This window comes from Mesoplodon mirus, assembly GCF_964341445.2.
Source record: "Mesoplodon mirus genome assembly, chromosome: 3".
In the NCBI taxonomy this organism is placed as follows: Eukaryota; Metazoa; Chordata; class Mammalia; order Artiodactyla; family Ziphiidae; genus Mesoplodon; species Mesoplodon mirus.
In genome coordinates, this window is record NC_138978.1 from 8114842 (window position 1) to 8141878 (window position 27037).

General features: G+C 58.9%; 2 protein-coding genes across 8 annotated transcripts in view; one reads left to right on the forward strand and one right to left on the reverse strand.

Moving 5' to 3' along the window:
• The window catches only part of PEX14 (peroxisomal biogenesis factor 14), a 138910-nt gene extending 123556 nt beyond the window's left edge, over positions 1 to 15354 (forward strand). For both annotated transcript variants that reach the window (XM_082616342.1, XM_082616341.1), the window contains 5 exons: positions 4328 to 4413; positions 7718 to 7820; positions 8986 to 9083; positions 12311 to 12402; positions 14157 to 15354. In XM_082616342.1, coding sequence (XP_082472468.1) covers positions 4328 to 4413; positions 7718 to 7820; positions 8986 to 9083; positions 12311 to 12402; positions 14157 to 14604 — 827 coding nt within the window. In that variant the 3' untranslated portion in view covers positions 14605 to 15354. The remainder of the gene's footprint in view (positions 1 to 4327; positions 4414 to 7717; positions 7821 to 8985; positions 9084 to 12310; positions 12403 to 14156) is intronic.
• Positions 15355 to 21099: 5745 nt separating this feature from the next.
• The window catches only part of CASZ1 (castor zinc finger 1), a 150216-nt gene continuing 144278 nt past the window's right edge, over positions 21100 to 27037 (reverse strand). For 4 of the 6 annotated variants that reach the window (XM_082611877.1, XM_082611876.1, XM_082611875.1 and 1 more), the window contains 2 exons: positions 26517 to 26804; positions 21100 to 24699 (listed from right to left, as the gene is read on the reverse strand). In XM_082611877.1, the coding sequence (XP_082468003.1) occupies positions 23594 to 24699; positions 26517 to 26804 (1394 nt within the window). In that variant the 3' untranslated portion in view covers positions 21100 to 23593. The remainder of the gene's footprint in view (positions 24700 to 26516; positions 26805 to 27037) is intronic. The other 2 variants (XM_082611879.1, XM_082611878.1) reach the window with 2 other exon arrangements.

Consider the following 27037-nt stretch of genomic DNA (forward strand, 5'->3'; position numbering starts at 1 on the left):
CAGACACCTGTTATGACTGATGTAGTAATGTTCACTGTCCCTGGCTTCTTTAAATCTAGCAAAGCTCTGCCGCCTTCAGTCAAATGGTCTGTGCTTGATGAGAAGAGAAAACTGTCTTTGGGACCATCTGGTGGTGGTGTGGAACCAGGCCTCTTGCCAGCTTGGCCCCCAGTCTGCCTTGTCTGCAGGTGGGCGTCTTTGTCAGGCTAGAGGCTCTGAAGCTTTTGAAAAGCCCATTCATTCCACTTCCCTTGCCTTTGAGCTGGAGCAGAAGAACGACTGGCCCTATCTTCTGCCTCGACTGTATTTTCTGGACATTCAGGAGCATAGTGACAAGAGGCTGTAGCTCCGAGGTGCCCTGGGTTCCCTCATTGGGGGTCTGCACTGGGCTTGGAAAAAATTGGCCCCAGGGTGGGCAGCGGGGAGGGCTCCAGGTGGTCGTGGCTGGGGTCTGAGCTAGTTTGGGGTCATGCCGAGTGCTTTCTCAGTTGCCCTGGTCTGTACCCCTTGCAAGGCGTGCCACGGATAAGAGTTAGCTCCGTCTTAGTTTTTCTCTTTTTTCATTTTGCCACAAGACAGGATTGTATCACACATCTCCAAAACGAGTAAAATGGCATTTCAGCTTCTTGTCTTTATAGACTCTCTGAACTTTAGGAAAGATCATTCTGGTCCCTTTTCATTAATAATGAAAACCAGGGGGCAATAAAATGTTCTTAACGTGAGCACGGCAGAAACAAGGAGCGGTGCGGGGGTGAAGGTGCGGCTGGCAGGGAGCCACAGGTGTTTCTTGGTGCTTGAGGAGGTCAGGCTCCGGAGAGCGGGGAGCAGCGGTAGGAGGGGTCCTGGTTCTTGGACCCTTGACCTGGCAGCATCTGCTCAGCCTCGGCTGTGTTACCCGGAACGAGAGGCTGCACTTCTCAAGGCATGCACTGTGTGTTTGCAGGAAAGAAGAAGGATGCAGCAAACTCTGGGTTCTGGTCCAGTTTTCAGGCCAGTTGCAACTGTTTTCCTGTAAGATATTTAGTGGGTATTTGAGAAGTCACTGGTGAGTAGAACTTTCTGGACATGTGCCCATTTTGAATACTGGGGATTTTCGCAGCACAGATGGATGTTCTGGGTGTGGATTGAAGCCCCACGGAACAGCGTGGGGCTGCAATCCACAGCGACTCTTTTGAAAAGTGGCAAGGTTACTCTGTCTTTGATTTTTCCTCCTAAAAATGAACTTGCACCAGATGTTGGAATCAAGGCAGTCAGAGCAGAGCAGGCGGAGCCAAGAGAGGTGCCTGCTTGGGACCTGGAGCCTCCTGGCTTCTCACCGTCACAGTGAAAGGTCTACCTCAGTGGTCTCGTCTCAGGGTTTTCCATTTCACGATCAGCGGTCGCTTCTCTGTGTCGCTCCTCATCGGATGGGGGTGTTCACTGCAGGTCAAAGCAGCAGAGCTCCCTTCTGGAGACAGTGTGTAGACGTGAACCCTGAGTGTCACCGTGCAACCGTGGAGAGGAGTGGGGAGTCTTGGCTCGCCGTGACCCAAACCCCAGAACCCGTAATAGAATAGATCGATATGTTTACGTAAACATGAAAACACTCTGTGCCACAAAAAGCAGACCATAAGCAGAGTCAAAAGAAAAATATACTAGGAAGAACTTTTACAACTCCTTTCACAGACAGAGGGCTAATTTCCCTGTTGTATAAGAAGTTTCCATGAATTGGGGAAGGAAATTAATAAAGAAATTGAGTAGAAAAGTAGGGAACATATAGTATACCAAAAAGGAGATGCAGATGAAAAGATTGCTCAGTCCTCACTTGTAATAAGGTAAATGCAAATTAAAGCTAGAGGGAGGTACTGTTGTTTTGCTCTAGTACTGGCAGAAATCTGTGCGTGTGCTTAACCCATTACATTGGGGTGGCTGTGAGGAAACAGGTGGGAATGAACTGGTTCAGCCCCCATGGAGGACAGTTTGGCAGACTATCTCAGACTGCTCTGGCCCAGCCTCCTAGGAGTTCACGTTTACAGATGGACTTGTACATGTACATGAGATGCCATATGTACAGGCTCACTGATGGCAGCGTTGTGTGAAATAGGAAAAGACTGGAAATCATCTAAATGTCCATCATTAGGGAATTGGTTTAATGGAATATTATGCAGCATTAGCAAAAAAGAAGAATGAGAAATGGGGGAAAAGAGAAGGAAAATGATGCCCATGTGTGTTGCCTCATACTTGCATAAAAATTCTCTGCAGGATAAAGAAGAAACTATTAACACAGTGGTTCTTGGTGGTGGAGGAAGCCTCTCTGCAGTAGACTGACGTGTGCTGTGTGATGTTTAGATCATGTGCGTGTATTACCTATTCAAAACCTGTAAGCTCAAGAAGGGAGTTGATCACAGTCTGTGCAGGAGACTCCGGGCTGGGCCACATTGGGAAACTCGTGTGGAATCCACAGGCAGGGGCAGGGTCGGGTGGCCAGGGAGAGACACTCTTCCAGGCTCTCCCATCACCATCGTCTCTGCCTCCTGAGAGCCCCCTTCAGCAGCTCAGGGAAGAGGGAGCATCCTCCCTGCCCCCTTGGAGGTCTTTGCCACTTGGATCCCCGATCAGACTGCATGCCAGCAGCGCCTCCTCCCCATGTGCTCACATCCAAGGACTTTAAGAACGGCCCCTCTCCTGCTCTCCTTTGGTCATGAAGTGCCAGGACGTGGCCAGTACCTGCAGGCCCAGGGGAGGGGGACGGTTGGAGTCACAGGCGTCCGTCTTGGAGGAGATGAGGCGCCCGGCCGCGTGTGGAGTGCGGTGGCTCTTCCTTCCTCACCTTCTCTCATAGATCCACTTCCAGATCCCAGGTCCTTGTCGCAGCAGCGTGCCTTGGGTGGGTGCCTTCTGGGTCACTGTCCTGGCACCTGGTCTGAGTCCACAGACTGGTGGTGTCCTGCACCACGGATGGTTCTGGAAACAGTGGCCCACGCACCCCTCCCCCCACCGCCCCCTGCCCAGTGGCTGGTCCCTTGAGAGGAGGCAGCTGGGTGGCCTGGACGTGGCTGCTTCAGGTAGACGTTCCAGAAGGAGCTCGTGCTTTCCCGTGTGCCTGACAGAATCGCTGGGCGTCACATCAGGTTATGGACATGAAAGCCCTTGTAAACAGTTCGTGGGGAAGTTTATGAAGTAGAAAACTCTCCTCTCCTCCTCTGGCACTAGAAGTTCATTCAGGGGTTGGAGGGGACTTTGTGTTCCGAAGGGCCTGATCCTACATGAAGACCAGCTGCCTGTGTCCGGATCCCCTGAGACGGTCCGTCCTGGGCTCAGTCCCTCTTGCCTTTGGAGGCCCCTTGCGGTAGCCTCTCCCTGCTTTCTCTCCTCCACGGCCTCCCACCTGTAGCTGCTCTCGGTGCTCCCTGATGTTCTCCCAAAACACAGAGCTGACCACGTCACTCCCTGATTCAGAGCCTTCAGTGACCCCACTGCTTGTGAAACGATGGGCAGGTTCCTTGGGAGCGCTCACCGCCAGGCCAGCCTTTCCCACCTGCCCCCCACCCCGCTCCCCCCACCGCTCCCCTCTCTGCTCTTGCTGTCTCTTGGCCAGCAGTAACCCCGTCACCCTGGGTGAAGCCCAGGGGCTCCCCCGTCTGCTTGAGCACAGGTCAGCCTCAGCCTTTGCACTTCTTGTCCCCTGCCTGGAGCGCCGTGCCCGGGACCGCACAGGTCTCGGCATCCTCCTCCGAGGCCCTGCCATCCGCACTCTCTCCTGGTCCCGTTCGGTGTTCTCGATCGCTGTCCGGAGCCACCTCGTTCGGTTGTTGGTAGGCTGTCTCCTCTCCACCAGGCTCAATGTGAGAGCAGAACAGGGCAGGGGTCTCGCCACCACTGTAACCCGTGCCTACGGCACTGTCGTGCACCCTGTCAGGGCTTCATCAAGTTGAATAAACAGGTGATGCAGACTTTGCCCTGCTCTGAGGTGGCTCCAAGCTCACGTAAGAGGGTGTGTGGGCGTGTATTCGTGCACACCTAGGTGTGCTCATGGCAGCCTCACTGGATCCTTTATTCCTCGAAGTGGAGCCCGTGCCCTAGGTCTTCAGATCGCCTCTGCCGCCCACCTCCCACCCCGGGCCTCAGCCCGTCTAGACACCAGCCCACGGCAGCTGCACAGTCCAGGGGCCTGGGAGGAGGAGGGAGACGCAGCCCAGACGCATCCTGATGCTCACCCCCCATCTGAGCACAAGACACACACCCCGGCTGAGATGAGGAGCCTGAATCCACGTGCTCTCTTGCCTCAGGGGGGTGAGTGCCAGTGCCAATGCCTCTTCTCCTGACATGCCTTTTCCCCTGACCTTAGGCCCTGCGGGTTCCCGGTGGAGAGATTACAGCGCCTTGGCCATCATCATGGCAGGGATAGCGTTTGGCTTTCACCAGCTCTACAAGGTAAGCTGCCCCTCCCTGCACTCCCTTGGCGCTGCCCTGAGCCCGGGGGCAGCAGTGGGCCTGCCTGCAGAGGCCGAGCGCCCTGATGATCTCGCTCGCTGAGGGGCGTCCAGGTCAAGTCCTGGTCCTGTTCCCACCCGGGTGGGTGCGCTTGGCAGGTTCAGACCCGCCTCATCTACTGGACTCAGCACCTCCCCTCCAAGTCCCTGCTGCACAGGGTGATGAGGCCCGTCGATCAACGAGCCACATCAGATACTTAGAACAGTGCCTGGCACTTAGTGAGCAGGCCAGACCTTTCTGAGAGACAGAATGACGTGTGGTTAAGGGCACGAACGCTGGGGCCCAGCTGCCTGGGTTGCACCCTGGCTCTGCCACTTGGCAGCTGTGTGACCGCAGGCTCAGCGGTTCTGTGTGTAACATGGGGACAATAGTACCTACCTTACGAGGCTGTTGTGATGCTGAAAGGAGTCAGTGCTCCCCTGGAAGGTGCTCTGTGCCCAGCACACAGGAGGCGCTCTGTACACTCTTGAGAATCTCAGTACGAACGTATCTACAGGATCTACCTTCTCCCCCTGTGTATTGTGTTGGCATCCGTGTAAACCTAGGGCTTTACATGGACTACGTAGTCAACCCTCAGGATCCCAGAGTTCATTGCTTACAACGGAGCTGCAGGCGTGAAGTAACGTTTACTTCCTTGATACCAGATACTAATCAGATACTAATGACCAGCTACTAACTTGGATTTGAAGCAAGTTGAGTCTTTTTTAGAAGTTGCAGAGCCAGGGTAGGTCCTCAGAGACAAAAGGTAAAAGAGTGGCCGGCAGACTTACTCTCTGCTGGTCCTGGAAAGAGAAGCCCCCTTTCCTTCTGAGGCCACCTGCGACTCCATCTCTGATTTGGAGATTTTTAAAAAAGAATCTGAATGACTATCCAGACTCATGTTGTACCTTTTTTTTTTTTTTTTTTTTGGCCACGCCACGCAACTTGCTAGATCCTAGTTCCCCGACCAGGGATCAAACCCGTGCCCACTACAGTGGAAGCACGGAATCCTAACCACTAAACTGCCAGGGAAGTCCCCCCATGTTTAACTTTTAGCACATGAAACATGTTTCAGCATTGTATTCTGGGATTCTTAATTTTTCACTTAAGTGCAAAAGCTAATGACAGAGTTGTAGCAGAATATAATCTTTTCAGTGTAGCATTTATTCTTGAAGTTAGGAATCTCCACGTTAGAAATCCAGAAACAAGATGTTCTGGGTCCTGGGACTTCTCCCTCTGATGCCATTGTGGCCTGAAAGCCTATTTCCAACCACTGACTGCGTACAGTCACCAAGAAGAAGAATATGCTAAGACAGGATTCTCACATCAATGTCCCAGCTCTACTGAGCGGTACCTGATAGTCACATGGCTCCCCTCGGACGGCCTGTGATCTGGTGGAGACAGAAAGCATAGCTCCCCTTGGAGCAAAGCAGAGATATTATCAGTTGTTTTCACGAAGCTCTGATCTTTAGTCTCTACTTTAAAAAAGAAGAGACATTGGGGTTTCCCTGGTGGCACAACGGTTGAGAGTCTGCCTGCCAATGCAGCAGACACGGGTTCGTGCCCCGGTCTGGGAGGATCCCACATGCCACGGAGAGGCTAGGCCTGTGAGCCATGGCCGCTGAGCCTGTGCTCCACAACGGGAGCGGCCACAACAGTGAGAGGCCCGCATACCACAAAAAAAAAAAAAAGAGAGAGAGAGACATTGAGAGATCAGTCACGATGGTGACAAGAGAATTTAAAAAACATCTGCTAAATTAAAAAACAAAAAGGAGAGGTAAGCTGTTACCTTGTTTTATAAATATGTAAAGATTTTGGCTGGGGTAGTGTATGTGTTCCTTTCCTTGGCATTTTTGATCTTAAAAATGGAATTTTTAGTCCATTACACATGTAAGAATTTCTTGACTTTTATACTTAGGAAATTTTCAACCTGGAATGTAAGGCTCCATTTTATGAGTTTCAGCTCAGCTGTGGGTAATAACTCACACGATGGTTGAAAAGCACTTTGCAAAATAGAAAATGCTCCTATACGTATGCTAAATGGTGGTCTTCACTTAGGAGTTGCTCTTGAAGTGAGTTCTCTGACAGGCCCCTTGTGAGAGACCTCCTGTCTTCCCCAGTACAGAAGCCTTAATGGAGAAGTTGCTGTCTTTTCCCCTCTGGGGCCCGAATGGAGTAAGAACCAAAGTCTCCTTTGGTCACACCTGCCAGTTATGACACCTGCCAAGCTTGCACTGTGCCACCCCTGGTGCCACCCCAGTAAAGTTGGTGACTGGTGTCACGCTCCTAAGATGGGGGGCTCCACGTCCAGAGCTTTTGGAGTTTGGAGCCCATGTTCTTTTGTCCAGCTCTCCCAGCGGGCACCTTGCCGCCCACCTCTCTCTATCCCTTCACACCTCCAAGCAGGCAGTCAGTTACCAACTGCGCCCCGTCTGCCTTCCTCCCGAATGTTCCGAGGTTCTCAGAACATTCAAGATTGCCCTGCAGCATCAGCTTCCTTTTCCCCCACGGTCAGTCTCTCCTGGTTCTGCGCCTTGCTCCCCCTCTGCCCCATGTCTCAGTTCTGGGAGGGTCTGGCTGCATTGAACTCTTATCTGAAGGAAGCTTGTTCTGAGGATTCAAGGCTTTTCGAAGAAGAATGGGCGTGACCTCCTTAGGCAGCCTCGGAATACCCATGTTATTATCCCCTCCTAGTGGAAGAGCCAAAGGTCCCACAAATCTGTTGTGGATTTTGATCTTGTTTCTTGAATAATTTTTTTGTTTATTTTTACTCGTTTGTTTCCGAATGGAGAATTCATTCACGTGGTTCAAGACATTAAAGGTTCAGAAAAGTGTACAGCAAACTTCCCTCCCACTCCCCCCTGGAAGCCACCAGTGGCATCACTTTCTTGTATAACCTTTTGCATTTTTATGATATACAACTTTTAAAGTAGAATTTTGAGTATTTTTGGACACAGAAGTATTGTATACAGCAACATTTAAAAATCTAAAAGAACCAAAAAGTGCTCCATCATAGTGGGTCAAATTGATTTTTTATGTCCCTGTTCCCTGGTTCTGGTCCTGATTCAAACAGAGTTTTTTTTTTTTTAATGTGGTTGTAATCACAGCCTCATAATTTTCGGATGTCTTGTTCATTTACGGTGTTGGCGTAGGGTTTCCGAAACCCAGGGTTGATGGAGAGAAAGTTGGTCGGCAGAATTTGAGAGGCTGTTGAAGAGTATCCCAAGTATGTACCCATTGCTCACGTGCACCCTGCTTCTTGCAGAAATACCTGCTCCCCCTCATCATGGGCGGCCGGGAGGACAGGAAGCAACTGGAGAGGATGGAGGCGAGTCTCTCAGAGCTGAGTGGCAGCGTGGCACAGACAGGTAAAGATTAATGACTCCACCAAGTCACCCCTCAAAGCCTTCTCCGAGCAGCCCCTTCTTTGCCCCCTCCCCTCTCCCCTCCGTCTCCACTTTATGTGGTGACTTCATTTATCTGCTCTGAGAATCTGTTCACATTTGCAAATGAAGCCGCCGTCATTTCGGTTTAATTTGAAATTGCTTGTTTACTGTCGGCGCGGCCTCAATTAATTATGTTTTTACGGAAAGGCTCCCAACCTCAGAATATTAATAAGGGGAATAAAATGACAGCCTTTCTAAGGGCTGTAAAGTTCATTTTTAATTTCTGCTTCTATGAGGTTTTCAGGGGGGTTTTCAGCAATTTTCCCCCTTCCCTCTAAGAATCCAACACAGGGTCAAGAGAGGCTGTAATTACTGCGGCTCCAGGGACCCTGGCCACCTCCTCTGTCATCGACTCCACGGGGCTCACGTTCATTACCCGGTGCCCCAGTGATGGCCCAGATTAGCTGGGACCTGTCGCGCCGGAGGTGGTTTTCTCCTTTATAAACTTGTTTACTAGATGGAGCCTCTGAATCTAAAAACTCTGGCAAACTAGAGAGCTGCCTATCCCAGGCAGGAGTCTGTCCCTCGGGGGCATGTTTGTGAAGCCCTCGGAAACCCTCTGGAGCACATGCCCTGCTGGCATGTCTCCTCGGAGGCTGACGGTGGGCTGGGAGCTCCAGCAGCCTCTGGGTTGGGTGGGGAGGACAGGAAGGAGCGTAAGGAAGTGGGATTTGCAGTTTGTAACCCTCTGGGCTGTTGTGGACTGAGATGTCTCTCTCCCAGGATTGGAGACTTTCCATGAGTTCTGCAGTGGCGTGGGGAGGCCCGGGAGATGGGGGATGCAGGCAGGATGGAAGTTGCAAGAGCCAAGCGAATCATAAACAGATAGAATTAGAGGGGAGAGGTTTTGGACGGACATACTGTTGACCACGGACAACTACACAATAGAAAGATAAAGTAGAAATACTAGAGGTGAGATACAGTGCAGGTAGATGCCCCAGAGTGCAGATGAATTATGTGGATTGCACGGGCTGGGGGGGCGGGGGGGAATGTCTGCAGATAAATTAGATGCAGCAGCTTATAGGTGTGTGGACAGAAGGAAGAATCTGTATCACTTAACAGAGGTGCACCTGCTCTCTCCTCCCAGTGACTCAGTTACAGATGACTTTAGCCTCTGTCCAGGAGCTGCTGATCCAGCAGCAGCAGAAAGTCCAGGAGCTCGCGCACGAACTGGCCACAGCCAAGGTACTTGTCCCCGACCCTCTGGTCCCTCTAGGTCCGGGTCTGCCCTGCACGGCTCTTCACTCCTGTCCTTTGTGCCCAGGTCACGGCATCCGCTGGGGTCTGATGTTGTCTCTTCTGACACTGGTGACCCTGCCCTTGTGGAGACAGGAGGCGGTCACCGTGCTGCTGGTGTGGCATTCAGGGACGGAGGCTGTCCTTTCTGTCTCCGTGTCACCTCCCAACAGGAGGGAGGAAAAGCAGCTCTGTGCCTGTGGCCCTCCCGTGGCAGCACACGCCCCAGATCTGGTGGTGGCCGGTGTCGACCCGGGGTGGTCTCCACCGCAAGTTAGGTCAGAGGTCCCGGCATTGCCGAGAGCGATCGCAGGGAACAGGGTGGGGGGAGTGTGAGCCCAGACCTAGGCTGAGGTGCTGCCGTGGGTGGGTGCCCCAAACCCAGGCCTCGGGATCCGGTAACCCCCAGAGGAGTGTAGACCCACCTGGGGTCGACTGAGGCGGCTTCCGTGCCTCACTTCGCACACCTGGAGCTGTCTTGGCAACATCAGACCCTAGGATCAGACCACCGGGGTTCAGGCTCTCCTGTGCCCCGTGCTACCTGTGTGACCACAGACAGGCGACTTGCTGTCCCCTCGTCTGTAAGAGGGAGCTGTACCGCACCTCCCTCGTTGCCTGTCCCCACTGAGGACGGAGCCTGGCTCCCGTCAGCCCCGGCGTGGCAGGCTTTGGGTCTGGGTTCTGTGCGTGTGTGACCGGGTGTTCCCGAGACAGACTGGGCCCGGGAGACAGCGGTCCAGTGGCTCCAGGGCGTCCACTGCCCTCCCCACTCCATCCCCGCCTCCCGGGTTGCTTTCTGGCTGCTTCCACGCCGCCGTGCTGTAAAGGATCTCGCTCCGAGCAGCTCTCCCAGGGGGAGCCCCACCCCAGTGCGCGACTCCGTGTGAGCCGGCCCTCCTGTGAAGGGGGTCCCCGAGAACCCTCTCGTGGGGTACCCCACCCACGGAGGCCAGCGGCCACCGCCAGCCACCGCGCACGCGCCCCGCGGGCGGGCGGGCGGCCCGTAAAGCAGCCGAGGAGGCGGTCACGGGCTGCGACCACCTCTCCTCCACTGTCTTCCGGAGCGGCAGCCTGCCAGTGGCCAGAAGCCTTTCCAGAAGTTGGAAAACTGTTTTCAGACCTTAAGCATTAAGATTAAGACCACATGTTGCATTTTAGGAGGGGTGGGGGGCCCGGGGTAGCGTTTGAGCGCCGCCTCTGAGGGTGTCTCGTGCTTGTTTTTCTGATGCCCCCCCACCGCCCGCCCCCAGCCCCTTTCATTCTCTGCTGTGCTGAAGCCGTGCTCACTGGTGTCTAAACCCATCTGTGTGAAGGCTTCGGTTACCCCATAAACCAAAGACTCAGAGCTGTGTTTTCTCAGCTGTAATGTAAGTTTTTATATCTGGCTTCCAAACCCCTACTGCAGCACTGTAAAAAATTAAAAAGAAGAGCATTCAGTAATTAAAAAACCTACATAAAACTGAAGGCTGGGAATTTTCTACAACTGTTTTTTAGAGACTGGCTAAAAAGCCCCAGATGTCAGATTTTATTTCTAAATCCTGGCATCTGGCACCATATGCGTTTGGAAATTTGAGTCCTTTGTAGGCCGGTGAGTGGAAATTGCTCCCTTGTTAATGGGCTGCTATAGCTTTCAAGGTCTCAGAGAGGCCAGAGCAGTGGCTCCTGGGTCTGCGCTGTCTGGTGGTCTGGAGTGGGGACCCCGAGGGGATGTGTGTGAGGGCGGCCGAGCGCCTGTGTACGCTCATTCCGAGGCTGCCCGGGGTTTCTTTCCTGAGGCCCGCAGCCCCCGCGGGGGGGCTTCCCGCTGCGGAGCCGGGCTGGGCTGCCGGCCGAGGCGGGACCCACAGCACCCCTCACCCCACCTTAGAGCCCCGCAGGCTGGTGGGAATGTGCGGGGCCCCTCCGCGCTGCCAGCCTGGGGCTCCCCACGCTCTCCTGAAGTCAGGGCCCGGGTGTTCTGTGGCAGGCGGCGGGGGCCTTGTACCCGTAGGCAGAGGCCCACGCACCCGAGGCCATCACACCTGGGACTGGCCCGTAAACACTTCGCAGGTAGCTTGGCCGAGGCAGCTGCCGTTGGGGGGACCTCCTCTCCATCTGTTCCAGCAAGATTGCCAAAGAAAGGTGTGGTCGTTTGAAGTTTACGTAGAAAACAGTGTCAAAGGGGAAGGTGTGCGGGGAAGGGTGGCGTTTGTCTGAGGTTCCTGTGGCTGCTTCCCCTGTGGGCCCTCCTCCGGGACGTCTTCGTTCTCCCTGCTGAACCTTCAGGGTCATCCCGAAGAACAGCTGCAGATGGGCGGCCTGGCCCTCGGCTCCTGGCTGTGCAGACAGCGGGGCCCAGTGCGTGGCCTGACGTTACAGCTGCGTGGGGAAGGGTATCCTGGGCGAAGCCTGCCTTCTGGGCATGATTGAGAGTAGAGCTGGAGGATGGGCCAGGCAGGTGCTCAGGTGTCTCCCTTGACCCTCCAAGAAGGCTCCAGGTGCCAGGCTCCTGGTACCTGTGGTTGAGGTGGCTGCCTGTCCCAGCCCCAGAGTTCCCGTGTGTGTGTGTGTGTGTGTGTGTGTGTGTGTGTGTGTGTGTGTGTGTGTGAGAGATCTCTCTGCAGGGAGAGGGACTTAGGTGGAGGGAGTCGTTGTTGTAGAGATGGAATTTATTTATCTTAATAGTTTTGTTTTAATGGAATGTTTCAAATACATCTGGAAATGGGGGGGGGCTGCACAGCAAGCCCACACGTTCTGGCTACACAGCTGCAGCCGTTGCCTCGGGCCCGTCCTGCCGTACCCCTACCCGCAGGTGATTTTGAAGCACATCCCAGAGAGCATATCATTTTCATATTCAGACACTTCTATAAAAGATAAGGGCTCTTTTGTTGTTGATGTTTTATTTTACATAACCAGGATGCCACTATCACACCTGAATGCATGTCATGATTCCCTAATATAGTCAGCTATCCAAATAGACTTGTGGGAATGTTTGTTCTAAGGGAGTCGTCACTTAAACAGAGATCCAGGCAGGCAGACCCCTGAATGGGCCGCAGCAGAACCGTACCGAGGGGGTTCCCGGCTGGCACGCAGGACACGGAATCCCCCTGGGGTCTTCCTTGCCACCCCAGCAGTCTGAGCTCCAAGGGGTGGGAGGAGGTGCCGCTCTGATCCCCTGTCCCCTGTGTGACTTTCAGGCCACCACTTCCACCAACTGGATCCTGGAGTCCCAGAACATCAATGAACTCAAGTCGGAAATTAACTCCTTGAAAGGACTTCTTTTAAATCGGTAGGAACTGAAAAGGCGCGGGCTTCTGTTCTGCTCTCTTGACTTTGACTTGGGGGAGGGAGCTCTTGAGGCCCATCCAGCTGCCAGCCATTGGGGGTGGGGGGGCACGTCTCCCTGGGGGGCCCCTGTGCATCCCACCCCAGATTGAGTTGCATGATTCAGGCATTGAGTTTGGGAATCTCTTGCGCTTCCACCTTCCCTCCCTGGTTGGCCTCTCCCTCCCCGCTCTAGGGGTGACAGCCTGTAGTGCCCACCAGTTTTGAGATACAGTCACTTGGTCCTGTCAAGACCCAGTCAAGGGCAGCTGGAGCCAGAAGCAGGGCCTTGAGCAGAGGAGAGAATCCCCACCCCTCCAGATAGGGCCATCTCCTCCCCTGTCCTCAGCCCCGGCTGGACCTCTCAGTGACGGCTTGGTCCCAGAGAAGGTCCCCCCAGAGGGCCAGGCCAGGGGTCTCTGTTCCTGCTCAGTTTGAAGAGCCCTACGATTCAAGGCAGAGGCAGACGCAGTGCCCGCCTCCCCACACCCCGGCTCTTGTGGTCTCACTCTGCTGTCCCTCCGCAGGGACAGCACCAGCGCAGCCCTGACAGGAGGGTGACCAGCTTGTCCGGGCTTGCCTGGGCCCGTCTGTTTTTAAAACTGAAAGTCCTGTGTCCTGGGCCGCCCCTCCTGCAGGGCGCCCGGGGGGTTAGTGGGGGCTGAGCAAGGCGGGGGCCTTCACTCCAGGTCAGTGATGGGGGCTGGCAGCGTCTCGGGGTCCCAACCAGAGGACCCAGTTCTCCAAGTCACCCACTTCCAGGCTGTCTGTGGGGAAAAGAACGCGGCCTTAAGAGAGGCACGGCTGAGCTCGGGGCACCAGAGGGCTGTCCGCTGGGGACACGGTGAACGCCGAGGCCCTGACTGTGCGCTCTCCGTGGCAGGGTCTGAGGTGGGAGGGCTGTCCGGGGCCAGAGCTGGTGGTCTGGTGGGCAGCCCAGGAGGCGGCAGACCTTTGTCCTCCCAGCTCAGGCAGGGATGATCCCGCCTGTCCTCGAGCTTGATGTCCAAGCCCTTGCCAAGCGGACCTGACTTCCCAGGTCTGGGCTGGGCTGGCATGGCTGCTGGCCCAGGACCCAGGGCAGGGACGCAGGAGTGGGAGGAAGAACTGGCTCTTCTGTCAAGTGTCGAGCTCGGAGGTTTTCTAGAAAAGTGCTAGTTCACCAACCCTTCTGGTTCTGATGTCTCTGACCCCGAGACCAGTGGCCAGGCTCTCCCACAGCCCCTGCCTTTGCCCAGGCCACAGGCAGGTGAGAGTGGAGGCCCAGGGGTCTTAGCTTCCCAGGCTTCTGGCTCCCCACTCGCTGTCCCTCCCAGGCCTGGAGGCTGGGGCAGTGCTGTAAGGGTGGGAGGAAACGGGCGCCAGGGCGTGGCAGGGCCCCCGGAGCCAAGTGTCCAGCAGCTGCCAGGGAGGGCAGGCCTGGCCCCAGGCAGAGGGGACCCCAGGAGGCACCCTGAGTGGACTGGGGGCTCTGCAGGCAGCCCTGTTGCCTCTGGCTTCCGTCTCAGCTGCTCCCACCTCAACGGGCCAAGAGGCCTTGTTTCCAGAGGAGGGGGAGGGAGGGGAGGTGGGAGTGGGCGGCGGAGCTCCAGCCTGTCCCCTGGCCCTGTCCCCTGCTCAGTGGCCCTGGGGTGGCTGCTCAGCCTCCGTGAGCGTTCTGGGTCGGGGGGGTGCGGCTCTTCTGTGGGTGACCCTGCCGTCTTCTCCCTCCTCGGCCAGGAGGCAGTTCCCCCCTTCCCCTTCGGCCCCGAAGATCCCCTCCTGGCAGATCCCGGTCAAGTCCCCGTCACCCTCCAGCCCCGCGGCCGTGAACCACCACAGCAGCAGTGACATCTCGCCCGTCAGCAACGAGTCCACGTCGTCCTCGCCCGTGAAGGAGGGCCACAGCCCCGAGGGCTCCACGGCCACGTACCACCTGCTGGGCCCCCAGGAGGAGGGCGAGGGGGTGGTGGACGTCAAGGGCCAGGTGAGGATGGAGGTGCAGGGCGAGGAGGAGAAGAGGGGGGATGAGGAGGACGAGGAGGACGAGGACGTGAGCCGCGTGGACGAGGAGGACCGCCTGGGGGTGCAGAGGGAGGACCGCCGGGGTGGGGACGGCCAGATCAACGAGCAGGTGGAGAAGCTGCGGCGGCCCGAGGGCGCCAGCAACGAGAGCGAGCGGGACTAGGCGCCGGGGTCGGGTCCAGGTGCAGGGCGTGGCCTTGAGCCCCGCGGGGGCAGGGCTGCCGCAGCCTCGCCGGCCTGGGCGGCGTGAGGGCCGAAGCCTGTCCACCCCGCCCACCGCAGACAGACAGGCCTCTGACCTTGTTCTCATGTCAGGCCGAGGGCTCCGAACTCTCTGGGCGCAAGCCCCCCCCAGCCCCCTCCCAGGCAGACGTCCAGTCCAGGGGTGTCTGCTGGGCTTCTTAGCCAACCTAACGCCGTGCATGACAAGAGGTAGTTTTATTACCTGACTCCTGACCCTCTGGAGGAGGAGCCGCGGGGCCTGGCATCTGCCGTCCCTTCCCTCCGCCCCGGCTCCCTCACTGCTTCTCACCAGTGACCAAGGGGGCCGCGCTCTCGTGATCCCCAAAGCAACGGCTCTGCGCTCCCCTCTGGGTGAGGGCCCCCCGGGCCCCCCAGCCAGTCCCTGCCCGGACGATGCCACCCTCGTGTGCCCGTCACAGCCGCAGCCCGTCGTCCGCCACCCACGACATCACGCTGCTCCCGACCGTTCGCTTGCCGCATCGTGGCCCAGCTACTGCCGTGGCGAGATGTGGTCCCACCTCCACTAGGAGCCAGGCACAGGGCCTTCCTGTCTGTCCCCTGCCCCTCCCTGCCCCCTAAACACGTGTTCTTTTGTGTGATCAGGTATAGGTTTCAGAATATAAGATACGACTGTATATAATTGTAATAAATATGAGTTGCCACTATTTAATTCCTGCCTGTGGCTCCCTGTCTGCTCACGGCACCCCGTGCCCAGGGGTGGATCTCGGCCAAGGCCGCACCAGGTGGGCCCGGGGAGGGGCCGCGGGGGTGGCGCCCGGCAGCCCTGCGGTGGGCCTGATGGGGGCAGCCCCTGCTTCCCTCGGCCAGTCTCTCCCCTAAGGCAGGTGTCGCAGCCGCTCACCCACAGCTGGAGGGTCTCGTCCTCGGTCCTGAGTGGCTGCTGGAGGGCGACGTTCTGATCCAGGAGGAAAGGGACCTCACGCTACTGTATATAGACCTGGTGTGGAGTGTGATGAGCTCACCTTCCTTAAATGGATGCATGTGCTCCCAGGAGAGTGTGTCTCGTTCCCTCGTCCTCCCCCGTCTCGTCTCCCTCTCACCCTCCCTGTCTCCCTTTACCCTTCACACAGCATTTAGCTAAACCCAGAAAAACAGCATGGGACACTCCTTCCCGGGACCACTCGGCCCCCTCGAGCCCCCAGTGCTGTGGCCCAGTGTGAGGGGGTCAGAGGGCCTGGTCCCGTCCGGTGCCTCGTGTAGACACGGGCTTTGGAGACAAAGTGCAGGCACCCTGGCCGCCGCGGAGGTGGAGCTGCAGCGGGTATGTACCCTCCGGGGAGGCCCCGGCCTCCTGACCGCAGCGCTGGCCTCCCACCCGCCCGGCCCTGGGGAGGGAGGAGGCCGCTGGCCGAGGGTGAGAGACTTGGCATGGGGGCTGTTTTGTCTCAGAAAACATTTCCCCTCCTGCCCAGGCCCCTTTTTCGGGCTCCCGCAGTAAAGTCCTTCCTGGCTCTCAGGCAGGGGGCCCTCACCCTGACTCTCTGAGTATCTGGCCCTCCAGCCTGGTTTCCCAGGTTTTGTCTTTGATGCTCATAACCTCACGTGATGTCCCAGCTCATGCTCCCTAGGGACAAGCAGAGACCCACCCCGCCGTTGAGTCACCTCTGCCTCTTGCCATCCCTGAAGAAGCCAGGTTTCTCCATCCCCAGGGGCTCCCAGCCTGGTCTGGACAAGGGGCCCAGCGTCCGGGAGCCAGGCAGGCAGACGGACCTGGGATGACAGGCAGAGAGAGGGCTGGTGACTCGGTTGGAAGCACCCCTGGGCCTCGGGGGCCGGAGACAGGGTTTCCCTGCTCTGCCCTCCTCAGGGAATGGAAGCCCGGGTCTCGAGTTAGCCGTCTCAGGATGTCCCCCTCTACTTGGTGACTGTTTCTCGCGGCCTGTACCTTTGCAGAGGTCCCTCCTGCAATGGGACCAGACTGGGGCGGGGGTGGTGGGGGGGGGGCAGAGGGCAGATAGCTTGGGACGGAGACGCGGCCAGAGCTGCGAGCACGGGGCAGCGGACACTCGGGGGACCTTGTGGGGTGTGTCTTCCCCAACCTGGGGTTCGGTTGTCTCGCAGGTCCCCGGACTCACTGCGGGAGGAAGGGATGAAAAGCTGGGCCCCGGGGCCTTTTGCCCTGCGGGTCCTGAGCGCCCGATTTCAGCTTTTGAGGACAGAGAGTCTGGCGTGATTCCAGGGAGGGAAAAACCCCTCCCCAAAACGGCGTGAGTGCTGCCTAATAAAGGCAGCTGCTGGACGGAGGGAAAACAGCCCTTTGAAAAAAAAGCCTTTCATTAGAAAAATAATGCATTTCATCCAAATAAGGTAAAAATATTTGGAAGGGGGCAGAAGTGAGCAGCAGGCAGCGCCTGTCAGGCCCTTTCTGGAAGGGGGAAGATTATTAAACTCAATTACACAGTATTTTTGTAAAGTGTCTTTAAGAAAGAACTCGCCCAGCGCTCAGAGGCTGCAGGATGGCCCTCCGGCCCCCGAGGGCTCCCAGCTGGCCCCGGGAGGCCCTCGGGCTCTGCCTTGGGCAAGGTCCTCCCTCAGGCAGCCCCGGCTGCCCTGCTCTTCGAGACGCCCCCGGAGTGCAGCGGGCGAGGCTGCTGCTCCATCTGCCCGGGCCGGGTCGGCCTCCTTCTGCAGGAGCCAGGCGGGCGGTGTCCTGGGACACCCTGGCGGGGAAGGGCGGCGTTGTGGGTCGGGGGAAAGGGATGCTGAGTTTGTAAGTGGTCTTTTTTCATACCGTGGGAGCACATATCAGTAGTTTAAAACATCCAATCGCTGTTGAAGGGGCTAGAGGATACAGAAGTCCTCTCCCACCTCCACTCGGTTCACAGGTGTGCACACGTCGTCTCTCTCTGTCTCTCTCTCTTTTAATAAAAACGGGAAGTTCCTCTTCAGTGTTGTGTGACTTGCTTGTCTCACTGAAAGTAAAGCGTGTGTCCTCGGGGGCCTCACACCAGGTGGGAGGAGAGGGGTTCTCTAGAAGGCGCCTCTCCTGGCCTCCCCCTGTGCTCAGCCAGGACAGCGAGGTGCCGGTTCTCGGCCTGGCCCAGGACCTCCCTCTCCTCTGGTGACTGTCCCTTCCTGCCCCCGGCTCAGCTTCTACCCCAGCCTCAGCCCCGCCTTACACCACCCCTGCCTCAGACCCAGACCGGCTCTGGCCAAGGTGGAGGGAGAGCTGGCCGACAACCTGATTCTCAGGACTTGACTTAATCCTTAGTGTTTCTTCATCTGTTTGCTTAAAGTTGCTTCTGCCAAGGCACCCAGAGAAGAGGGTCGGAGTCTCCACACAAAGCAAGCGAGGAGGCGCCAGTGAAACCCCAAAGGTTGCCGTGGCTCCAGCTCACCTGAAGGTGGACCCAGTCCTGGCTGACCCCTCCCTGCCCGGATGCCTCCCTGGCCCCTGCTCCTTCAGGCTGCACAGGTGTTTCCCACCCCGGGGATGGGCCATCCCCCACCAGGGACAGACACCTCCAGGGTGCCCACGGTGCTGGTGGGCGACCGCCACGTCCTCCACTGAGAGTTGGCACGTCCTCGCCCCCCCCTCCCCCCACCCCCGGCTCCCCAGCCCCGCCCTGGGCTCCAGGCATGCGCTCTAACTCAGAGAGGAGTTTAAATCTCCAGCCGTGTGTCCTGTCGGGTGCTTTTCTCTGAATGGTGAACAAACCTTAATAGTTTACTTCCATCAAGCACTTTAAAGCTCATTCTGCTCTGGAAGAGGAGGTGAGATTTTATTATCATTTCATGAGGACGCCTGCAGCCTTTCCTTACCCAACAGATCCTGGGAGGATCTTCTTTATAGTGAAGGGGTCACATTTTAAAACACATCTTGGAAACTCAGGTGCCCAGCCCTCCACGTCCTGGCCCGGCAGCTCTGGGAGGATGTTTCCAGGGCATTAGTTCCAGGGCCCCCTGTAGATCCAGGGTGTGGCAGCCGGGCCTCAGGGAGGCTCTGGGCAGGGCCTTGGGGCCCTTTGATGGGGAAAAAGCCTTGGACTCTCCGAGGTCCCGGTGTCTCCCCGGAGTGGCGTGGGTGCAGGGCTCACAGGAAGAGAAGCCGCTGGGTCTGGCCCTGCGCTGGCTGTACACCCCTGGGAGGTGCTTCCTCTCTGCCTCCATGCAGAGGGTGGGGTGGCTCCTCCCGGCGAGGGTGGCACAGGCCTGGCCCTGTTCAGTCCCGGCAAGGTCCCCAGGACTCCAGCTGGTCCGAGGGGCCCTGCTTCCTGGAGGCCTTCCTGAGGGCAGCAAGCAGCACTTCCACTACCCCTGTGCCCTGGGCCAAGGCCGTCTCTCGTGGAGGCGTGCAGAACGACAGGCTGTCTGTGCCCGGGGTGACGGGACATTGTGGGCCACGCCGCCCGGAGGGCACTGCCCTGGTGCGGTGGGTCCAGGTGGGTTGTGAATGCCGAGGCCCAACTCCCTTGGGTGACTCAGCTGCTGGTAGCACCCAAGCCGGACCAGGTGTGTGGGAGGTGGGCAGGTGACTGAGCTCAGCGCGAGCCTGTGCGCGGGTTCGGGCCCTTTCCAAGAGGTTGCCAAACTCTTGAATTTGCCCCAGTTGGGGCGTAGGAGCATCACACCACCACAGCTAATTAAATTCCCGAGTGAAAACATGTTTTACCGCGATTCCTACTGAGCCCAACAAGCCACAGGGAGCAAGCACGGTGCGGCCTGGGCCCACTCTGCACCCCTGGGGTGGGGCACGGCCGCTGCTGCGGGCCCCGCCCTCCTGGGGTCACAGTGGGCTCCGGGGACACGGAGAGCTACAGGCTGGCCTGCACAGCGTGCTTACATGTCACAATCCCTCGTCTCCCTGAGGCTCGGCTGAGGGCTGCCCTGAGACCCAGCACCCCCTTCCCTGGGCCCCGTCTTGTCCTGAGCTGAGCCTGGAAGCTGGCCCTGCCCTCAGCTAGGCTGGGCCTCCTGTTTACCACGTATGGGTCCGCTGAGGTCCATCCGGCCCCAGAAGGCCTGGGGGCTCCTTGGGAGGGGACAGTCTTCGGGGTCTCCCCGGCCCTGCAGCAGTGCCCAGAGGGAGCCCTGTGTTAGCACCACCCACCCAGCCAGCGGCGGAGGGCTGCGCTCTGGGCCTGGCTCCCTGCCTCCCCTCAGGCCCTGCGGGAGGGCCTGGGAAGCTCCAGTAATGGTTTTAATTTGTTGAACTTGTGTTTTATCCCATAAATTAGTCACCGTTTTATTTAACAGAATCGAGATATCCACAAACAATAGGCGAGTTCCAACTTGAACATTTTAATGAGACAGAAAAAAGTATATATGTTCGCGTCTGTTACAAACATATTTATGTAAATAGCCTGTGGGCTGCGTGCCAGGAGGAAAGAAGAAAGGGAAGGGCCCTCTGTGCTGGGGGGGGCTGGGTTAGAAAAGAGGCTTTTGTGGTGGAAATGACATTGAGCAGGGCCCCAGGGAGCGGTGCAGCCCCTGCACCCGCTCGCGCCCCCTGCTGTCCCGGCGGTGACACCTGGGGCGCCGCTGGTGGGACTTCACCTCCCCAGCCCCTCCCCAGGAAAAAGGGGTGTGCTCCTTGCAGGGATGTGACATCCAGTGAGATGCTCCGCGAGGCGGTGGAGCGTGCAGGGCCTGGCACACACATCTCCTCCCCAAGGCCCTGGGCCACCTGGCCGCCCGGAAGGAGGTTAGCTCAGGGCAAGGCTGGCAAGATGGCACAGATGAGGAGGTTTACTGAGGAGGGGGTCACCACCTAGAAGCGTCAGGGCAGACGTGCGGCCTGCACTCTGGACGGGGCCTGGCTGTAGTGCGAGCCACCCACAATTCTGAGGGAGCCCCAGCCGTGGTGCCACCGGGGTCGGCAGCTCTGGCAGGCCCGGGGCTGGTGGCTACGGACCCAGGAATTGGCCCCCGCTGGCTCTGCCCCTGCGAGCTCCAGGCAGGAGCCGAGCCAGCATCCGGATCGGATCCGGGTACGCGCCGTTCCCAGCCCGGGCAGGTCCCTGCAGGAAGGAGGAAGGAGCCGAGGGAGGAGGCAGGGGGATGACCCTTGCCAAGCGCCTGCCCAGTAGCCCTGGCTGCGCTGGGAGAGAGCCGGCCGGGCCGGGGGCCTCTGGAGCCCTTGCTGGAGGCCGGAGGCGTCTGTGCCAGGCGGCTCCTGAGCCTCCGTGGGGCCTTCAGGCGGGGCAGGGGCGGGAGGCCGGGCGGGGCCCAAGCCCCCTACCATCTGTTCAGGAGGACGTGGCCCCCTCCCAGGGGTGAGCCCTGTCTGCCCCCTTCCCTGCCAGGGCTGAAGGGTGACCGACACCCTCCTCCCCTCCCTGCCTTGGCACATGGAGCCCAGCTGGCCATGGCGGCCCTGCCACCCTGCACAGCTGGGTCCCCGCCAGCCGCTCAGGACTGACTTTAAAAATAAAAGATAACTTGATAGATTTTTTTCCAGTTTTTATTGAGTGAAAATGTCAAACCTTGCATCAGTCATGCAAAAAAAAAAATCAAATAAATAAAACACATATATTAAATTTCTAATAGCACTAAATTCAAGTGGAAAAATATTCAGTTCTTAATAACCAGGTGCCGAGGAGACCAGATTCAAGTAATCAGAGCACACGCTGTTCAGTTCGGTTTTCACGTTCTGCGTTTTCGTCTCAAAACCTCTCTATATATCTCTATATATCTATATATGTATATACATATAGATATATACACACACATATGTGCATACATATTATTTTATATTTATATATATACACATACATAGTTATAAAACATTAAAAAGAGCATTGGTGGATCAAGCATTGTTTTCCCCACAGAAAGAAAATAAAACAAAAATTACACATTAAAATTCAAAATGAGCTAGCAATGGCTTATAGTCCTAGTGTGCAATATGAAGGTTACAAAAGGCTAGACTTCGCACTGTCGGCATCTTCTTTTTTTCTTTTTTTTTTTTTTTGTTTGATTTTGCTACATTGAAAAAAAAATTTTTTTTTTTTCCTTTACAAAACTCCTTCCACAGACTCCCCGGTTCTGTGGTGGGGCACAAAGTCTGGGCGAATGCTCAGCAGCAGCACGTGGTGCCCACAGAATTCAGGAGGCTCTGGTAGGGGCTGTTCTAGAAAACCATTTGTTTCCTGTTGAATCAGGTACACTCCTTCCGACCACTCCTCCCTCCTGCTCCCTCTCCAGTTCAGATGGTCCTGGCTTTCTGGCTGTGGGCAGCCAAGAGGACAAAAAAAAAAAAAAAGAAAAAGAAAAAGAAAAAAGTAAACCACTGCCCCCTGCAGCTGGTCAGGCTCCCCTTGGAGACCTCTGGGGAGGAGGCTCTGGGTGACGGCCCCTCCCCAAGGCTGGGCCTCGCGCTCTCCCTGTGGCCATGTCACAGGGCCCAACCTGAGACAGGGCTGGTGGCCCGGCCTGGAGTGAAGATGAACAGGAGCGGCCTTGGGCAGCCTGCCCTCCGTCCCTGTCGCCCTCAGAGCCATTGGCCGGGCACGTACCTGCCAGGTGGGGCCCGGCTGGCTCTGGGCTCGGTGACCTCATCGCTGAGGGAGGGTGGCAGGGGTGGGGGGCTGGGATTTGCAAAAGGAACCAAATCCGGGTGGGTTGCACCAGCAAAGAAGTATCCCAAAGAAAATAAAACAAACTGGGAAGAAAAAAGCCCTATAAAGCCACACGCATAACCAATAGAGAAAAACTCAAATGTTAAATTAACTACAAACTTGTATCAGTAATAACAGTCCTTTTTTCTTGTCTCTACGAAATTCAAGTTAAAAGTTGGAATCACGCAGCTCCCATCAGTGCTAGTGTAAAGACGGACAGCCTCAAACTGGTAAGGCCTCTAAACGCTAAACAAAACCCCACGTGAGCAATTGCACTCGGGTCTCCAACCTCAGGGCTGGTCCGGAGGCGGTCTGCGCTCTAGCCGCCCGCCTGCCTTTTTTTTTTTTTTTCTTTCTTCTTCTTTTGTTCTATGTAGAATAACCTTTACAGGAAAAATACTGTACAACTTTCTCGTATTTTTTTCCATGTTGACTATTAAAGCCCCAAACAGTCGCATCCTTCCTGTTCTCACCACCTGGGTGGCAGAGACGCCCTGCGGGCCCAGCAGCCCAGCACCAGCGAGCAGACGCACCCCTTCCCAGGCCCCAGCCCTCGGGACGGACACCCAGACCAGGCCCCGCGCTGGGGGCAGACTGACGCAGAATGACCCGGAGCTCCCCGCTCCGCCGAGTCCAGGAGGTTCCCTCCGCGGTCCCTGTAGTGTCGCCCGCCGGACGCCTCCTGCCCCGCCCTCCCCCAGGACCGGGAGGGAGGGTCTTAGCTGCACGAATGGGAGGCCCTGCCAGGTGCCACAGGTGCCGGCCCGCCTCCGGTGGTGAGGGGCGGGGGTCGCGGCGACCCCCGGCGCCCGTCCCAGCCCTGAGCAATGAGGAATCCCACCGGCGTGCTCGGGGGGCCCGGGGTCCGGCGCGGGGAGGGCGCGTGGGGCAGCCGCCCGGGGTCGCCGCCCTCCGGGCCTCCTGCCCCTCGTTCCCACCCCGGACAAGAGCACCTTCTGTTTCCCTGAAGAAGATCCCCGAACTGCGGCTGAGGAGGGTTCCGGGCAGCCTCTGTCCTTCCGGCCGCCCAGCTGCCGCGCGGGCGGGGCGGGCGGGGCGGGCGGGCACGGGGGCAGCCCCGGAGCACCAGAGGGAGGCCCCCGCCTCTGTCCTGAGACGGACTCGGGGTCCGGAAGCACCGGCGGGGCGGCCCCGGGCCCGGAGCGCCTCCCGACGCCGGGGCGCGGCGAACACCTAGCTCTGTACAAGGGAAGCTTTACATATAAATACCGTTTCTTACAAAATTGATAATAACAACAACAATAGAATAAAGCGGCGAGATCCCCAGGGCGCCGGGCGCGGCCGGCCCCCCACGCGCCACGGGCCCCGCGGCTACGGGGAGGCGGCGGCGGCAGGCGCGGGGCCGGGGGCCGCGGGGGCGCCGAGGGCCGCCAGCTCCAGGTTCCGCGCCCCCGGCCCCGCCGCCGCCGCCTCGGAGAGCGACTCCTCCGAGTCGGTGCGCAGGTCCTCGTCGTCGTCGTCCTCGTCGTCGTCGTCGTCCTCGTCGTCGTCGTCGTCCTCGTCGTCGTCCGCCTCCTCCTCGTTCAGCTCCAGCTCCTCCTCGTCGTCCTCCTGCGACGACTCGCCGGGCGCGGGGCCGGGCGCGGCGGGGCCGGCGCGGGGCCCGGGGGCGTCGGGCGGGCGGGGGTCGCCCGCGTCGTCCGCCCCCCGCCCCGGGCCGGGCAGGAAGAGCAGGGCGGCGGCGGGCTCGGCGCCGGGCGGGGGCGCGCAGTCCAGGCTGGCGGCCGGGCCGGGCGCGGGGCCCTCGGCGCCGGGGGAGGCGGCGGCGGGCGGCTCGCCGCGCTCCTGCTTCTCGTGCTTGCGCTTGTGCGAGTCCATCTGCGACATGCCCACGACCGTATGGCGGCAGCCAGGGTAGGTGCAGTGGAAGTGCGAGCACCTGAGCTTGTACTTGCAGTCGGCCGCGGCGCAGTCGGCGCTCGAGCTGAACTGGCAGAAGCCCGCCGCGCGGATCACGTCCTGCTTGCCGTGGTGCTTGCGGTGCGCCGTGACCTTGGTGCTGTCGGTGCAGCGGAAGCGGCAGCGCAGGCAGTGGAAGTGCGTGCTGGTGCCCGAGAAGGGGCAGTCGGCGAAGTGGCAGCTGAGCGAGGCCTTGAAGCGCTTGAAGTCGTCCAGCACGAGGTTGTCCACGCGGTCGTGGTGCTGCGCGTGCTTGTACATGTGCGTGCGCCCGCAGAACTTGTAGCCGCAGTTCTCGCGCGTGCAGTGGTAGTGGGTGACCTTGAGCGAGAACTGGCAGGCCGCGTCCTTGCAGTCCTCGTAGAGGTCGAAGCGCCGGAAGCCCTCCAGCATCATGCCCTCGTCCAGCATCTTGCGCGAGGAGGCCGTCTTGCGCCGTTTGCCGAACGGCGACATGTCCTCGATGATCCAGAAGCGCTTTTTGGCTCCGGAGGCTGTCGGCATGGAGATGGTGTTCCCTGGGGAGGGGGGCTTGGTCAGCGCCCACGTGCGCACCCTACCCAGGATTACACCCACGCGAGGTCCCCGGTCTTGGCGCGGTGGGCAGGAGGGCGGGCTGCCTTCGGGGACAACTCCGCTTCCCGTCGCTCTGGGGGCCTCTCCCATGACCACCCCTCCCCCCCCCCAGGATAGCTGGGGAGCCCCAGGCTTCCCCCTTCGTCATCCGCATCTGCAGGCTGACCGCACCGGCCTGCCCTGGTGGGTGGCGGAGCAAGCAGCTCTGGGGGATGTGGGTGGGAAGTGAGGACACGTCCTGGCGCTAATTGAAGCTGAAGGGGGAATCTAGGTCGCCAGAGTGTAATTACCCAAGCTGGACGGGGGCCAGGACGCCATCACGCACCCGCCTCTAATGAGGGACAGGCCGGCTCCTTCTCCCGGCCGGCTAACCAGTTTCCCGGGCTGCCGGCCTGTCTGCGCCTGGGGCCAGCCTACTCACAACAGGGATGCCGAGCGCCCTGGGGCTGTTGGGGGCTGTGACTCCCTGCCCGGAGGCGCACCTTCTCCTTGGTACCAGAAGGTTCTTTCAGGTCTTGGGATGTCCCGCCCCCAGTGGACTGGGAGAGGGCAGCTCTGCTGCAGGGCCAGGACTGGAGCAGGGGCTCGGCCAGCGGATGGGCTCCATCTGTGCCCTCCCCCTCCTGGTCCCAACTGCTTCCCTGGGCTTAGGGTGCCCCGTTGCCGGGGCCGCTTAATCCACTGCGTGGTTGTGCTTCCCGTTACTCCCTTTCTGCACAGGCAGCTGGGGAAGGGGTGGCCGTCCCGGGACTCCCTGCTCCACGCCCCAGGCCTAGCCCTCCCCAGAGTGCGGGGTGGGCACCCTCTGGGCTTCTCCCACGCGCTGACCCTCCCGGCCCTCCCAGAACCTGCCGAGAAGGCTCAGCCCAGGCACCAGCCTGCTGTCCCATCCACCTGGGGAACAGACCTAGTCCCCGCCTCAGCACGCGGAGAGAACAAGGACTGTGATGGGCTGGGGTACCCAGCAAGGGGCAAGGAAGGGTCTGGGGCCTGGGGATGCGGGTGGGTGAGGAGTGGCTGCTTTGGGTCGGAGGTCACAGGGCTCTGGCTGGTTATGCCAGCGACAGAACAGGGGCTGAACTCCCTGAGGAGGAACCCTCTGCCTTGCTCCCTGCCATCCCCCTGGGCTGGCCCAGTGCCCGGCATTCGGGCAGAATGTGAGGTAAGAATGTCTGGAAGGAGAGGCGGAGCCGAGGTGGTGATGGCACCAAAGGGCAGGGGAGGGCAGGTCCCGTGCCTGCCAGGCGGCAGGTACAGGGTGGGGCTGGGAGGCACCTCTGCCGTGGAGCACTGCCCGCGGCCTGGGCCTCTTCCTGCTTGGCTCCGGGGCTGGGGGTTCAGGCTGGTGTCAGGATCCTGCAAACCTGCGCGGGTCCCAGGCACCAGCAGCTTTCCCAAGAACATCTCTGCCCCGGATGAAGTCCTCAGAGCAGGAGGACAGGCTCTGCCTTGCCGCAGGGTTAGGGGGGTGGGGCGGGCACGGCCATCTTGGGGCTCGGGCCAGTCGCTGAGCTGCAGTGAACCCCAGGGAGCCCTGGCAGTGATGTTCTGGCCTGCCCAGTGCTGAGCAGGGGCCGAGAGGAACTGTCCTTGGGACAGGGACCAGGCTCTCTGGTCTCGGCGGGGGCTGCGCTGTGAGGGGTGCAGAGTGGCCCTGTCCTTGACCCAGCAGGCCACAGGAAAGGGTCAGGTCCTGGACCGTGGCCTCGAGCCTCGGCCAGGGTGACAGACAGCGGTGGAGAAGGCATGTGTGAGTTACCTGCGGCGTCCTGAACTAGGGGGGCGTCACTTTTTACTGGAGTTGGAGTGGCAGTGACGGGCGGGAAGCTGGGCGGGCTGCTGATGGGGTGGGCCAGGCCCCGGGTGGCTCCGAGAGAGGCACTGAGCAGAGAGTATGAGAGACAGGGTGGAGAAAAGAGGCATGGGAGGGAGGGGAGGGGCGCCCGGAGCACGGCCGCAGAGAAGGATGGGGTCAGTGGGGGCTGCGGAGCCACGCGGGCGGCCTCGTCAGCGGCGGCGGCAGGAGGAGGAGGAGGAGCCGGGCAGCCTGGAGAGGGCGGGGAAAAGCAGAAAAAAAAAACCAAAACAAAGAACAAACAGAAAGAACCAAAATGAGAGACCCAATGGCAGAAGCGAGTATGATATGAAAATCCGTGGACAGAGAAGGAGCGGACGGATGCCACGAAGAAGAGAGGGGAGGAGGGCCAGAGCAGAGCGAACGGGAGGGCGAGGCGGTGCAGGGCGAGGGCGAGGCGGGCTGCGCAGGGCCTGCGGCGGAGC